The sequence below is a fragment of the Dicentrarchus labrax genome, unplaced genomic scaffold (genome assembly GCF_905237075.1).
Source record: "Dicentrarchus labrax unplaced genomic scaffold, dlabrax2021, whole genome shotgun sequence".
NCBI classification, from domain to species: Eukaryota; Metazoa; Chordata; class Actinopteri; family Moronidae; genus Dicentrarchus; species Dicentrarchus labrax.
In genome coordinates, this window is record NW_026136704.1 from 14,667,136 (window position 1) to 14,682,953 (window position 15,818).

General features: G+C 42.0%; 1 protein-coding gene across 1 annotated transcript; it reads right to left on the bottom strand.

Annotated features, from left to right (window-relative positions):
- Nucleotides 1–1,607: 1,607 nt before the first annotated feature.
- Nucleotides 1,608–11,226, bottom strand: slitrk3a (SLIT and NTRK-like family, member 3a). Its single transcript, XM_051396849.1, has 3 exons — nt 10,168–11,226; nt 9,414–9,501; nt 1,608–7,646 (listed from the first exon to the last, which is right to left on the bottom strand). Exon 3 carries the CDS (start codon nt 7,586–7,588, stop codon nt 4,874–4,876), a length of 2,715 nt encoding a protein of 904 aa, XP_051252809.1. The 5' UTR covers nt 7,589–7,646; nt 9,414–9,501; nt 10,168–11,226; the 3' UTR covers nt 1,608–4,873.
- Between the last annotated feature and the right edge of the window lie 4,592 nt (nt 11,227–15,818).

Below are 15,818 nucleotides of genomic sequence, written 5' to 3' on the forward strand. Positions count from 1 at the left end.
AACAATAGAGCAGAGAAAAGCAAGAGAAAATAAACACATGTTGCCAAACTTTTAGCCACCACAAAGACAGATGTGAATATGTATGTATCTATCAATCTGTCTCGCATTCCCTCTCTCTCACATTGCACACGCACACACGTAAACATGCATGCCCACACACAGAAACACATACGTGCACTGACAACTGACAGCAGCCTTATTCCACTATGCAGTGCAGGCACACACCAGCCAAACAACAGCCAGAGGCCCAAAAATACCCTGAGCAAAAATGCCAGAGGAGAGTTAAGGAGAGGAGAGGAAGAAAATATAACACCACACCACACATGAAACCACGTCCCTGGGGGCCTCCTAAAAAGTGTACCTGTAATCCACGCAGTCACATCCAGGATACTGCCTCCACTAAACATGAAAAATATCCACTTATATTTACTGACAGCAAATGGCTGGAGTGAATTCTGTGCTGGTATGAGAGTGTACCAAAGCTTTTCTAATAGGCTTATAGTATCTCAAATCTCTAAAACTAGCTAATTTGAAGCAACTGTGTCATGGTTAAGGTTTAAAGCAGCCTATTGATATAGAATTATGTGTCATTACATGTGTCTGTTAACAAGCATGCAATTATGTTCTAATATGACTTTTAGATGTATGCCTGAAGGAGAGTGTGCCCAGCATTTTTACAATTGAACTATTAAGTACGAGAGAGCAAAACCAATTTAAGAGAAAAGCCTTGCTGAACATTTACAGCATAGCGACTTATTATCAGTGTGTTATTGGAGTTTGCATCACTTTATCAGTGTAACTGTGCACGTAAACAACCAATCCAGCACAAACTACATCTTAATAAAATAAGTACAGCCAAAAGCCAGGGTGCAAGAGATACCTTACACAGCTTTTTAGTATGTGGGTTTCATTCAAATAATGCAAGTTTCAAAGGGTCAAGTGTGTGCAAGACAGCCAACATAGACATTTTGTTTCCACAAAAGTTAGAATGACAGTCTGAATGATTTAAAATGGAGGCAAATAAAACCTTCATTATTCCAAAAACAACATCTAAAAATAATTTCTCTTTCAACATATTAACAACATGTTCAAAGTTGATTAAAATGGTTAAAACAAAGACTTGGAACTTAACTGACTCCAGACATAAGCATAAGGAAGGTGTAACACCAGCCAAAGCCCAGATATAGAGAAGTAAAATAGATCACAATCTCAGCAAAGAAAGAAAGACAAAAGTAGATGATAGTCAGAGTGAGAGAGAGAGTGTGTGTGTGTGTGTGTGTGTGTGTGAGAGAGAGAGAGAGAGAGAGGGATAGAAAAAAGAAGTTGCAGGGACAGAGACACAGAGTAACCCAAGGACAGAAAGAAAGGCACACACTGCATTTACCGTGCTGAAGTCTTGCCAACGTAAAAGCCTCAAGAGAGATGTTGAAGGAAAGGTTAACTCCACTGCAAAATTTAAATATCACTGACATAATTGAGAAAGATTCAAACAAGCAGTGCATGTTTACATTTCACACACAAAAAAGAAACATTTAGTCAACCTTCATTCCCAGTGGTTGTCCATATCTACTGTTCCACCAAATTATGAAATCACTTGGAGATATTAGTGCAGGATAACAAGAGGATTTATTGGGATAAAACCACTCAACATGGTATAATGGGACAAAGCCCAGCACTCATTTGTGAAATATTATGGTAGGTAGGTGACAGGGGTGGAGGATAAAAGGTTACCAAGATATGGGACTATAGCAAAATCATCAATGATCCCAAAACTTTATTTATTTATTCATTTGGGGATGGGGTTGATGGTGAGGGTTAGGGTTAACAGAGTAATGCATTATGTTTTTAATCAAACTGAGTGCACACTGAAAATGCTGACCATATAGTCTAACATCTTGGTCAGGGAAAGGAAGGCTTTATGTGAGTCTGTGTGTGTGTGTGTGTGGGTGGGTGTGGGTGTGGGTGTGGGTGTGTGTGTGTGTGTGTGTGTGTGTGTGTGTGTGTGTGTGTGTGTACATGTCTGTGTTTGAGCGTATAGGTGAGAAAGTTAAAACAAAGGAGCAGACAAATGAGATGGTGCAGCAGAACATGGGGGTACAGCATTGTGAAACTTTCTGCGAGTAGAAAATAAAGAGCCTTGACGTAATGCTACCATGCTTACAAAGGCTTTATATGAAGGTGACCTCCACTCATTTGAGCAACAGTAATTGTCAAAAAAAGGAAACAATGAGTACAACACAAGGTAAAATGTTCCACATTATGCAAGCTTATAGATTGGATCATTGATGATCAATACTGGATATGACTAGACTACACTAGCTAAGGGCCTTCCCATTTAACAGAGAAGAATGTGGTTTGCTACATATCTTCCACGTAGTGTAAGTTGACACATAAGAGAAACTATAACACCCAATTGCAACTGAGGATCACCACTCCTAGTAAATTGAAATCAAAACAAATTGCATATGATGCCCATTTTAAAATATCATTTTAAACAGAAATGCACCTCCGTTCCATAGATAATCACAAATTTATAGACATCAAGATTGCATCGTATTTTTCCCAAATCAAAATTTCACCTTAGGAAAGAGAAGAAGAATTAGCGCTATGATGATGTGTACTGCAACACCATATTTACTCCACAGCTGCTTCAACCTGGGGTTTTGCCTGCTTTTTACGATTTGGTCCCAAAAATGAATCAGGCTAGGATAGGGAAATATAAAATGTCAAAAATGTCACAGCAAAAACATTAAGCAATTGATGTTTGCTATGAAAGAGACTGTTGAGGATTAATTTACCACTTGGGATTACAATGAAAAAATAAAAATAAACATAGTCATTTTAATCAACAATCCGAAAATTAAAATACCGATATGCAAAAGCGCTGATCACGTCTCTTTTTTAAAAATAATTTGTTGATACAGCTAGAATGAAATTTTGAAAAAAAGCACGAAAAAAATGAAACAGATGAAACTGCGCTTACATGAATAAAATTATCTTATTCCACTTGTAGATGTTATATATAGATATTTTGAAAATAATTCATACTGAATACGAGACTTAATGACCTCTTAGGATAAACATTTTGTGCATTACATTAGACTGTAACTGCATCCAATCTACCAAATGCCCAAAAATGTGAACGCCTTTTTATCGCCCTCCAGTGGACTGAATCCACACTGCTACTTTGGAGGGAGTCAGAGAAATTAGATGCGAAAATTCAAAGAGTGACTTCCAATCACATTTTCACCCTCTCTCAGTTACTGTTTATTAGCCTACATCAGCAGTACCCGTTTAGATAATTGAAATTGCAGCGTGCCTCACTGATTTGGTATATCCTGTCATATCATCCACTTCAAGACCAGCAGCATTCACCTGACTTGTTCTGGCATTGCGTTTTCTGTATCCTTTTCCTTCAGATTACATCCAACTAGGATCAGTAATGTAGTGGCAAATCAAAATTGTGCACTATGATATCCAGCAGGTGAGGATCATAGAACAAACTATTAGGAGACAGAAAATGTGATTATATTTTTCGGGAAAAAAGACAACCTTTTCCCTTTAACTTCAATTAATTTAGACCTAATCTGAAAATAATAAGGTGCTGAACTGAGTTTAAATGTTATTGCCCTCCACTACATTCCTGTCTAGCACTCTATTGGTTCAGTAGCTATCCTTCCATCTCCAGCAGCATTAACTCATGATGGTTGGCCACAGCTTCAACATGCCATTTTAACAAGACACCAAATACACAGCCTGTCAATAGTGCTCCACACACAGGTTCCCGTGGCATCAACCCTTTCATCATTTGATTGAAGAGTTTGTTTTTATTAAGAAGGCTATACCAGACGCATAATCACTATACATTGATTTAACATTACCTTTACAATTAAATTCTTCACTGAAATTACAGAATAAATATATGCACATTTTTCTTCAAATCTTTGTGAGAGAGAAAACATTAAAAGTGCTTCCTACAAAGCCGTTAGTGGGTGACGATGGGGAATCCAGAAGCAATGGAAGGGGGAGGGAGGGGGGGTCAACAAAGTGTGTGGAAATATCCAGAAAACCTTGAGCGTTGTCTTATAATAATATTCACAAAGGTTTTACCATCCGTACATCGGCGCGTCCTTTTTACGAGAAGCACCCTGATATAGACAGAAGTCCTCATTAATAGTAATAACCATATTAATAAGATATAAAAATTAAATAGAACACTGAACTGTAAATGCGTTGCAGTATCTCTGTTCATAATGTGATGTGATAGTTCTGAGTAAATCCCCTCGCTTTCTGCACTGAAGCGAGTGCATGCAGCAAACTGCAGTTCATTTTAATATATGTATTTTTTCTCTCTTTCAATCAAATCCTACAAACGTTATGTGCACGGCCTCCGGGTGTTTGTACATCCTAGTCAGGGGTAAAAGAGAAAGAAAGAAAACCCTCAAGTCAGGGAGACGTCCAGCTCCCGTGCGTCTTGCACATCATGGTAACTCCATAAAAAGGGGTTTAAGTGACAGATGTATTTAGGATGTTTCTTATGTTTTATTCCCCGGTGCCCCTCTTATTCCTCTTTTGCTCTCTCTTGGGCATATAGAGATATTTATATATTATAAAAATAACGGCTGTTGACATTGCTGGCTACTCTGAAAAAAAGGCACTTCATTGAAATATCTGAGAATGGCCTCTCCTCCAAAGTGATTTGGGGGGAAACTTTGTTTTAACTGTAATATATTATTTCATTTTATATCATGCTGCTTTTTCAAGTTTATTTTTTTTTTGATATTGGTTTTGGGTGATTTTGTTTTGAGGGTGGCAAAGTGAATGTGTTGATTTTGTTGTGTTTCATTTTTTTTTTCTCCATGGGCTAGAGATGTTAAAACCGGTAAGATTTTTCCAAGACTTCGAGGTAATCCGGCTTGGTTTGAAGTTTGGCCCTTAACTCGAGGTAATCGCTTTGGGACGGGTCAGGGTAGCAGCCTTTCCCCGCCGTGAAAAGCAATGTCTCCTTCAGCCGTGCATCCTGCTGCAAATCCGGGTACTGCATGCCTGGTGGGTGCGCATGCGCCACATGCATGTCCTTTAATTTGGGCACTGTCCCATACAAACAGTCTACAAAGCCCACTGTTGGTGTGGGCCTCTGACTGTCAATTACTGTAGGGCAGAGCCCTCCATTCTCATGAAATCCTGCCATGTCAGCCGTGGTGTGGTTGACTGTGACGATGGTGTTGAGTTGAGAGTTGGAGACGGCCAGGGTCCACTCTCTTTCTTTCTCTAACAAGGTTCTGTAGTTACTGTTGCTACTGCTGCCATTGTCTTTCTTCTCTGAAAACTGTGCTCTGTCTTCCTCTGCTATCTCCCCCTCTCTAGGCTTATAGATGGGGTTATTACACATCTGAGTCACAGGGTGGGGGATGTAATCATAAACGTGACCATGGGCATGTGTGTGACTAGTGTGAGTGTGTGTGTGCATATTGGGCGTTGGTTTCTCTGGTGTGCCAGTGTTACCGGCACTACTCTGCCTTGGTGGGTCCTCAAAAATCCTGCATTGCATTTGGATGCCCGTCAGATCTACCTCAGAACGTTTCCTGAAGGGCAACTTCTTCCTGCGACGAAGAACAAAAGCGAAAAGCCCGGCAGCCACAAACACAGCGGAGATGAAGAGGATGAGTAGGCTGAGGATGAGGACAGAGAGTGGGACAGCCCCCCTCCCATGTGCCTCCCCCATGTCAGAGCTCCCTGTGGTAAGATCATCCCCACCAGGCAGGGCCGGTGAGGGGCCTGAAGAATACTTGAGCTCAGGACAGATGACCTCAACCTCCAGTGAACGCAGGTCCTTCCCAAAAGCATATTCAGGTGTCTTGCAGATGACATCTCCAACCACAATGACAGAGGAGAGCTTTTCCAGCCACTGTTTGAGGGGGATGATATCACAGGAGCAGTCCCAGGGGTTCTGATGGAGGTCAATCTGGACAATGGATGTCAGATGTTCCAGAACTCCACGCACAGGCAGAGAAAGGAAGTAGTTGTTGCGGAGGTTGAGGCGTGCAAGGTTAGTGCCAGCAAAGGCTTCAGTGGGGAGGGAGCGTAACAGGTTGTCACTGAGGAAAACCAGCTGGAGGTTTGGCATTAGGGAGAAGGAGTTAGGCTGTATCTCGCGTATGACATTATACTCAAAGTAAAGATAACTCAACATCTGAAGCCCTCGGAACATACCAGGGGTGAGTCGCTCAATGTCATTCCCATTCAGATATAAACTTTTCAAGTTTGGAAGGTTGATAAAGGCGCCCTCCTGGACATAGGATATCCGATTATTCCCTAAATGCAGTAAATCCAAGCTTGAGAAGTTCCAGAAATCAGAACGATAGATTTTCTGTATTAGGTTCCCACTGAGATACAATTTCTTGGCATTGAGGGGCCGAGGCAGGAGCTCAGAGATGTTGTGAAAGCCTTTTTCTTTACAGTTAACTGTTAGCCCTAGGTCATTGATGTGAAGGTTGCAAGTACATCCAGCTGGACAAATTATTGGGATTGGAGGCCTTGTTTGGTAGCCAGCAATGGGGGGCAGGTTCATGCCTGGGTAGATGCTACGAGGGGTTGGGGGGTTCTTTGTGGGCCTGGGCCGTTTGGTAGGCTTGACAACTCTTTCCTTGTATTCCACAGAAGAGGCTGTGTTGTGAAAGGAGGAGAGCATGGAGGAAGGTTTAGTAGGCCATGTGTTCTCATTGCTGAATGGGACCCGGGGAATTCCCAGCTTGGCCTCTATCTCTGCATCGGAGAGCAGCGGACAGAGCTCACTGCGCTTGATTTCCCGTAAGTCCTTCCCATGTAATTGGAATGGGTGCTCACATGTGATCTCACCGACCAGAGCTGTATAAGGGATTCTCTCCAGCCATGTTTTTAACTGGACAATCTCGCACACACAGTTCCAAGGGTTCTCCTCCAGCTGGATTTCCATTAAGCTCCTCCCAATGTACTCCAGCGTGCCTTTATATGGCAATGTCTTAAGTCTGTTTCCTCTCAGGTCCAGATGTGTGAGTGACACAGACCGGAAAAGATAATTTGGGAGCACAGGGATCAGATTGTCATTAAGTATGAGCACTCTCAATTTGTGAAGGTGCCTAAATGCACCACTTTCAATCCGTTTGATAACATTGTAGTCCGCCTGGAGATACTCTAAACTCTCCAACCCCAGAAAAGTGTCATTCCGGAAAACTTCTAGTTTGTTTTCATGTAGGAAAAGCCGTTTGAGTATTCCTAAGCCATTGAATGCTCCAGCATGGATATCTTGCAAAGCGTTATTACCCAGATTAATGGATATTGCATTGTTGAGATGGAGGAAGCTGTTAAAGTAAAGCTTCCTCATGGAGTTTCTCTGCAGATTGAGCTTGAAAGGCCGAGTCCATATCTGGGAAATCTGGCTGACATTTGTAAATCCTTTACTGTCACAGTGGACGTGGAAGATGCCCTCTTTGACCTCGCAGTAGCAGGGCTCGAAGCAGGGCTCGTCGATCTCCTCGGAGTCCTCTAGTAGTGGGATCGGGGTGGTCCATCCTAAGGCTATGGTGCTCAGCAAGGTAACCCACAGCATCCTCGCTGACACCAAGGGGATGAAGTCTCGGCTCCAGAGACAGAGCCACTTCACAGCACTGCAACACAGAACAGAGAGAGAGAGAATGGATGGGAGGGGAGAATAGAGGTAGGGAATACACACACAAGTACACACCCTCACAAAGTGAAGTTTGAGATGAGAGACAGGCAGAGGAGCGAGAGGAGGGTGCATTAGTTTCAGTAGAATGGAAAATGGCTTTGAAATGAATACCAATGAATAATAGAATGACACTGTAGACTGCTTAAGGTGTTGCAATATTGCTGGGTATCTCAAAAAAAAAAAAAAAAAAACAGCAGTTTTGGATGGGTAATATGATACCCAGCAACGCAAACAAATCTCTACATCCAGACAGTTAACGTCCGTATATGGGGGGTGCCATTTATTATACCGCAGATATGCTGGTAAGGTCGCAATAAATCACCTCAGAGATGCTTATCACCACGAATAAACGAAGGCAACAGCAGGTGGGTGAGGTTACTGGTGAGGAGACAACGTCCCCCAGCTTTATTACATAACAGGGATCTCAATCCCCCTTTCAGTAAATGAGAGTCCAGAAAAGCGCGTTGGAAATTAGAGTAGATGCATCGAAGGTCTAGCGCAGGAAGAGGACGGGGAAATAGGTGGGACACTGGTGGGACAAGTAGAGGACTGGTGACTGTTGCTGGACATCCATCTCGGTAAAATGAATCTTAGCATATTTATATGTTCTCGTCTTTAGCTCGTGGAAATCTAATAAAAAGGTTTAAAAAAAAGTGAGCACGGGTATAGAAAATGAAAACTGAATTTACCAGTGTAAATATTGCAGAAACATGTCAAAAACAGGTGGAGGGAAACGAAAATAGTCCAGTATGTCCAATGATTCCGGCGTGCAGAAAACGGCAGAGCATATGCCCTCGGTGTTTTCTTGGGTTAAATTTCCACGTATAAACCCAATAAACAGGGATAACTGTTGACTTATTAATTGTAACTTAACCTGTCGTTTGCCAGAAAATACAATCAATACAACTTCTTCTGGCTTTCCCACTTGGTGATGCCGTTTAAGGATAATAGGAGCAAGTGAAAAGCGCAGTGGGCGAAGCTGGTGCTCCGAGATACTCTGTTATGAGTCTGTGCTTTAGTAGATCCGGCCTGCCTAGAAATGAATAATATCATGTATAAAGAGGACGAATGAAAAAAACAAAAAAGTGATCATTACAATGTTTATAAGAATAAAGCTTTCTGAATTTTGTTTTCTTAGAAAAACATGGGGGATAGGAGCTGGTCGAAGGTTCCGTTCAGTGTCTCCATGGTGGTAAGTGGGGGAAAAGTCACACACAAACACACACACACACACACTCTCTGAAAATCTTTGCTGTGGGCTGAGACTTTTCATACACGCACACACACACACACACACAAACACACGCAGCGCTGTCCGTTCAAACCAGGATGCTGAAAATCCAGAGGAGACGCGCTGGGACCGACTGCCGGAGCAGAGACGCTGTCCATGGTGCTGAAAACAAAAGCCCAGCGAAAGGAAAAGAGAGAAGGAGGAAAAGGGAAAATGGATTGTAATCCCCCAAAAAACACAGAAAAGGGAGATTTTTTTTTCCTTGAACAGGATCTCCTGCAACATACACTGTTTTCATTTCTCTCTCCGTGCGTAATCCTCCAGTATTTAATGATTCCGCTTCCATGATAGGGATCAAAAAGCGTCGGTGCGATGTCAGAAAAGAAGTATTAACGACATTTAAAGCTATTAAAAAAACAATATCTGTCATAATACATTCCCCTTGGGCTGTATCAAATCGGGTGGTATACGTACTTAGTTTAGTGGGATTCCAACTTCACATATCCTCCTGCGGTGTGTTGTGCTGTCGCCCGGTGCGTCCCGCTCACCGTCCGATGCCGGGCTGTGAGGAAGACAACAAGAAATGGGGGTGACCGAGCCGTTAGAGGAACAGGGGGAGACAGGGAGAGAGAGAGAGAGAGAGAGGGAGAGAGAGAGAGAGAGAGAGAGAGAGAGAAAAGTAGATGATGAAAAGAGGGAGCAGGGCATTGAAGGAAGGAGAGAGGAAGAGATGCGCATGTGAATGAGCCATGGATTCAAAAACCAAGCTGGGGAGATTCTCCACAGCCCTGTACTTACACGAATTAAAAGTGCTACTCATCGCCAGTGGCAATTTTAATACGACCCATTCAAAGATTTCAATCTTGAATTTATAGCACACTTAGTTATTGAGAAAGGGTCGTATCTAACGAGCTCCCCAGTCCGGTCAAGAAAGCAGGCTCTCGTATATTGAAATTTCCCCCAAAATAACCTTGCTGTCAGTACAGCGGAGAGAGCGGAGCGCTTATTGAAATACATGCCAAGCATAATGCAGTAGCCTTTCGTCGTGACATTGGCAGGAAAACGGTGAATAAAGAATAAAAAGGTTACTGATCAGGCGCCTGCATCCCTGCGATCCGTTATCCTCGATTTGTTGAAGTCCATGGCTATGCAGACTCCAATAAACACACGGACACACACACATATATCTGCATAAGATTCCCCTCATGATACACACAAACACACTCACCTTAGTTTCGTACTGCAATTGGAAAGCATCGGGGGGGAAAAAAAAGACCACAAGTATGAATCTTGTTAGATCTCTCTCTTTGCTCGCTCTCTCTTTATTTCCCTCTCTCTCCCTCCTTCTCTCTCACCCTCTCTCACTCAGTAGCTGAGGCAAAAGAGAGGAGAAATGAAGACGTGATGGGAATGCAATCTCCCCCACTCTCGCTCTCCGGTGACTCTCTCCCCTTCTTTCTCGTCTCCTCTTTTTTTCTAAGCAGTTTGCTTAAAATGCAAGCCCTCGACTTGTGCCCGTCCGCTTCCTCTTCCTCCCCTCTCCTCCTTCTCCTCCTCCTTCCCCTCCTCCGCCGCCGTCGTCGCCGCCCCCCGGGCGAGCGCTCAACAGTGTAGCCGGGTGAGAGTGTTCTCCTCTCGGTTTCAGGACCGTGCCTCTGTCCGGTGCAGTAATAGCAGGAGTCTGTGGATCATATCGACGGTTGGGTCAGCTGCTGCTGCTTTATTATTATTTCTTTCTCTCTTTTTTTTTTTTTTGGTCTTTCTTTCTTTCCTCGGGTCCGTTTCCCTGTCGTGCGTCAGAGGAGTGAGGGACTAAGCTGGGGAGGGGGGCAAAGGGGTGAGAGACGCAGTGGAGAGAGATCTGGCGGTGAGAGAAAGAGGAGGAGGGGAGGAAAAGAGTGATGGGGACGGTTGCGCTATAGTTCTGGATGCTGTCGAGAGGAGGAGAGGAAGCGAAGTGAAGAGAGGAGAGAGTGAGGAGAGCTCTGGGTATCGCAGCGGGGACGCGCGTTAAGGGGGAACAAAATAAATAAATAAGAGTGAGGGAGCGCGCCGTGCGGGGTGGGTGAGACTGCCAGACCTGTGGATGACAGTCAGGACGCAAGACGACTCCCTTTACACGATCCTCATTTCTAAAATTACTGAGATTTATCTAATAATGAGCACAATGATACTCAATTATCCTACTGAGGGTAATTTTCTTGGCTGCAGTTGGATCGAGCAACAGAAATGTGGACTTGGCAGCACCTTGCTCTGCCAGTGCCTCCTCTCTCTGCTGTGGAGACGAAGAGGGTGGCCGCGGCTATCTACAGCGAGCGGGGGAGAGGCAGGGAAATATACAGAGCGCTTCATCCTTTCCCTCCGTTTGCGTGCCTTCCCCCGCCTCGCCTCCAGCGGGCAACACAAGCCCATGTTGTGAGCAGAAAGTCGAGTTAGAGCTCGCAAGCACGACTGAAGGCACCATCACGATTCCGAGCTCTCACAGCTCTGCAAGGAAGGGGCTGATTGCAGTGGAAAGTTGGAATCTCCCTACAGTGTCTCTGGTTATAACACAGCACCTGATATGTTGCTACAATTAAGGCGTTTTACAGTACAGTCATGATACTAGATTGCTGGTCTCAGGACAGGTTTTTTTGGTTTATGCACTCCTTCATAGAGAGGACACCTGATTGGTGTGAACAGTCTGCATTCTAATAGCCATTAGTACAAGGCTCACATTTGAGATCCTTCAACAGTTATGCTTTGGCAGAAAAGAGCATATCATATCTAAAAATACTTTATTATTAAAGTCTTTTTGGATGAGAAATTTTAGGTGTTATTTCCTCTCTCTCACCATTTAAGTTTAATAAATCTGAAGGGTAACCATGGAAGCTGCTAAAGGCCTCTGGCGGTCCCTTAACCCCACACACAGAATCCGCTGACCTTCCGGATTATTTTTAAAATGATCCCGTTGTAGGATTAGAGGAGTAAATTTATCCCATTTGTAACCCCTGTTGATGTTTATGGCCCGGCGGATTAAAACAGGCAAAATGATTGAGCTCACAGGAGATCCTCATCAACTGGGCATACAGGAGATGAATGAATATGTATTGTTGTTGTCATCACAAATGTCTGTTCATGGAGATTTTTCTATTAATAGTTTTAATGTTTTTCCTAATTGCCTGTACTTCAGAGCAGGGTCAGTGGCAATGCAAGTGTATTAGATAATGTTCTACACTAAAATAAATCTACATACCGGTATTAACACAAACCAAATAAATAAAATGAGTGAATAATAATCAAAAGTTTTGAGGCATTGTCATTACAAATGTGTGTTAGGGTGTCACAATGCAAATTATTCGCTGTTCAGTTTATTTACATCAGTCCCTATAGGTTATACATATAAAGCAAAATACACACAACCTAAACCGGAGCCCATACACACCAATCCACACAAGCATAATGTACACACACCCAAATACACCAGCCATGGATAGGAGGTTAGACATGAGTGTTTGGGAGCAGCTGGTGGTCTGTAAAACTGCCATTCTTCTTTATGAAAAGCCATCATTCACTCCTTCAGCCTGTCAGCTAATGTCAGACAGACTGACATGAGGCCACCACAAACCTTTCATTCAGCTTACAGGTCATGGATAGGCCAGAGTTTGTCACAATGAAGCAGTAGTGACCTTAAGATTACAGATCCGGGCTAATGAGATCACCAGTTAGAATTTCCAGTTTGAGTGACACAGCTAAAATGGATCTGTATGGGTTTGACAAGTACCATACCGAAACAAAAGCCTGGGCTCTAAAGTGAAAATAAAGCGAGTGACAAAAGAAAAGTAGTCATGAGAAGTTTATTTGCATATATGAATAAGTTACTGTTTTATATACTTGAAATGATTTAGTTATTTAGTAATGAGTTGTCTAAGTCAAGAGCACATCTAAAGTACATTGTCAACTACACTGTTGCACATGTAATAAATGTTTGTTAGTACAACATACAATACATATTCCACTTTAATTAGTTTTGTTTAAGGCAATTGGTTTGCATGCTTTTAAATAAGGTTAACTAATTAGAATGTATGGTGATAGGGCTTTGCAGCACCAACGTTATTCAACAATTAATGTAGTGAGAACAATATATAAAAAATAAAAAACGACTTTCTTCACTATATTGGTCGGCGTACAATGACTTTGCAATGTCAATGACAAGCTATACTCTTGGGGCAGGGAGAATAATGACTGTGAAGTGTTGTTATACTGCCTTAAAGGAGGAGGTGGTTAGACCTGCAGAGTGCGGGACTCTTTTGCATCCTGTCTCCTACAGTACCAACAATGAACAGTAGTTTCTTTTAACTGTGACCACAACCTTTTTATAACCTTAACCAAGTACTTTTGGTTATCTAAACCACAGTGATGGCAGATCAGAAAAAGCTTATACATTTTTTTTTGTTAACTGACATGTACATCATTTTGGAAGGCACTAAAAACAATGTTATGTGGTGCATATCGGTTGATTTGGAAGGCAATTACTGTACAAACTATCTATTTTGTGATTTGGGTCGAAAAACTTCCAGGAAAAAAAATTGACCAAATGAGACCTTCATAAAGAACAAGATAAGGATTCAAAGGGGAAAAAAAATGTGCTAAGCCACCAAGGACAGAAGAATCACCTTCCCCCTATTAGGCATACAATGTGTGCAAAGACTGAAATATGTTCAAATCTGTCACTGGATGTAGATAATCAAAAGGAAAATACAAGTACAAAGAAAAGCACAGTCAAGATGTTTGACTGATGTGTCTGGACATCTTAACGGGCATTAAAGTCAACTCAGTCATCACTGACCTTTCAAAGTCAGTACAGCATGATGAAGGGACATCAGTGACAACTTTGTCATCATGGACAGCAAGTAGCACTGCGACCAATGAGGAAGGAAACAGCTGCCAGTACTGCTCAACCACAGCCACCTCCTGAAATGAAAAGAGAGAGGAGATGCACCCATACAGTACATGCAGCAGAGGGATGGCATTCACTGAAGATAACACGTGAATGGCAGTTCTGCTCTCCTGGGTGCCAGCTGGTGCAGAGCAAACCACAGTACACCAAAAAAAACAAATATTCCTACACACCAGGATACTGGGATTGACACTATTTTATTAAAGATTACACTATACATTTAAAGGAGTAAACTGTAGGTTTTGCATGTTGCTTCATCAGGTTAGCTTTGTGCTCTCTCTCTGATCTAGAGTTAGTCCCCGGAAGCCACACAATGGCTGCCCACTGCTCCCAGTACTTAAGATGGGTGAAAGTTTTAATATGTATTTACATTACATATTGAATTTTGATATGTTTGAGATGTTTTATTTTAGATATCAAAATATCAAATTTCTATATTTTGTACATATTTATGGTATCTTACGGAATTCTATGCAGTGTATGTACTCCTCCTCTGTAGTTTTGGAGATGGAATAGTCCCTTTTCTTAAATTTGACATTAATTGTATCTCGTTATTTCTCGTTATGGAAATGGAAATGTAATATGTATCTAATGTTGTATGGCAGAATTATAGTTGTTATTGCCTATCATTTTTTACTTTTTGAAGAGTGTTTGAATGCAAACCTATCGGATTCTCCACTAATGAGCACCTGATCATTAAAAGGCATGCATAAAGTAAATCTGATGAAGCTAAATGTGATCTGTTTACTGTGTTTTGGATGAGGATTAAGGTAAGGATTTCATATTTCATACATATTGTGGCATTTTACACATTCCAGTCAAGAGGTTAGTGTGCAGAATTACTGGTAGCAACAGCACTTATACTACAACACCAATGGCTAAGAGAGGGGAGTATCACTTTAATTTTATAGGCCCATTAAGTACTGCTATAAACATTACATATATTTTATATTATACTTTTACTTCTTAATGACAAACAACAATGTTCTTCAAACTTCAAAAGTTAAAGGGGAAAAAGTTTTGGCTCCATTAAAAACTTTCCCCCTTTTTTAGCTGTCACCTTTAGAAACTTCCCATTACCCCTCTTCTGCTTGTCATCAGGGGTTTCAGTGACATACCTCATGCCACCTGCCTAAGTCCTTTGTGGACCACAAGGGATGGTGTCAAATAATTCCCTGTCTATCGGTCTGTCTATCTATCTCTCTCTCCTCCTGTCAGTCTGCCTGACTGCTTGGGAGTCAATACGCCTGAATGCTGGTCTGCCTTTCTTGCTGTCCACTTACATCCTCGCCTGGCTGCCTGCCAACCGGACCACCTGCCTGCCAGTCCCTCTACCTGATGTTGTGCCTGTTTGGCTGACTGGCTGCCTGCTTTCATGTCTATCTGTCTCCGTGCCGCTGCACCTACTTGCGTGTGTCAATACAACTGCTTGTCTTGATGGCCGTAAGGATGTTCCTTATAGTTGGCGTATATTTAACACAGTCAAAGATAAGACTGATTCAATCACACAGAACAACATTTTGAGAAAAAAGTAGTCTGACATGGATGGATAATTGTTATTATAATACTGTATGCTCAAAAACATTTTAATATTTGTTTTATTAGTTTGACAACCAGTTTTGTATCTCATCTCTTGTAGTATATCTGTCCACTCACCTCAGATCGAGAAACACAAAATGATTGTTGGGTTTTTTAAATCAATGACACTGTAGTTCAGTCTGTACTCTGCAAAATGCTGCATGGTTTGTTGATGATTGAGATCAAGAGATTTTATGGAAAGCCCAGAGTATGTTTGTAGAACCCTATGGACAGAAAACCTGCAAATATCGATATAAAAGAGAGAGAGAGAGAAACCCTCACCAAATATCTATTTTTTAAATATATATATATATACACACTAAATCCAATGGGTTGTGCATTCTAGTTTAATTATGAGGAAT

Excerpts from the sequence above, each read along its gene's own strand:
- slitrk3a (XM_051396849.1), bottom strand. The coding sequence starts at position 7,588 with ATGCTGTGGGTTACCTTGCTGAGCACCATAGCCTTAGGATGGACCACC.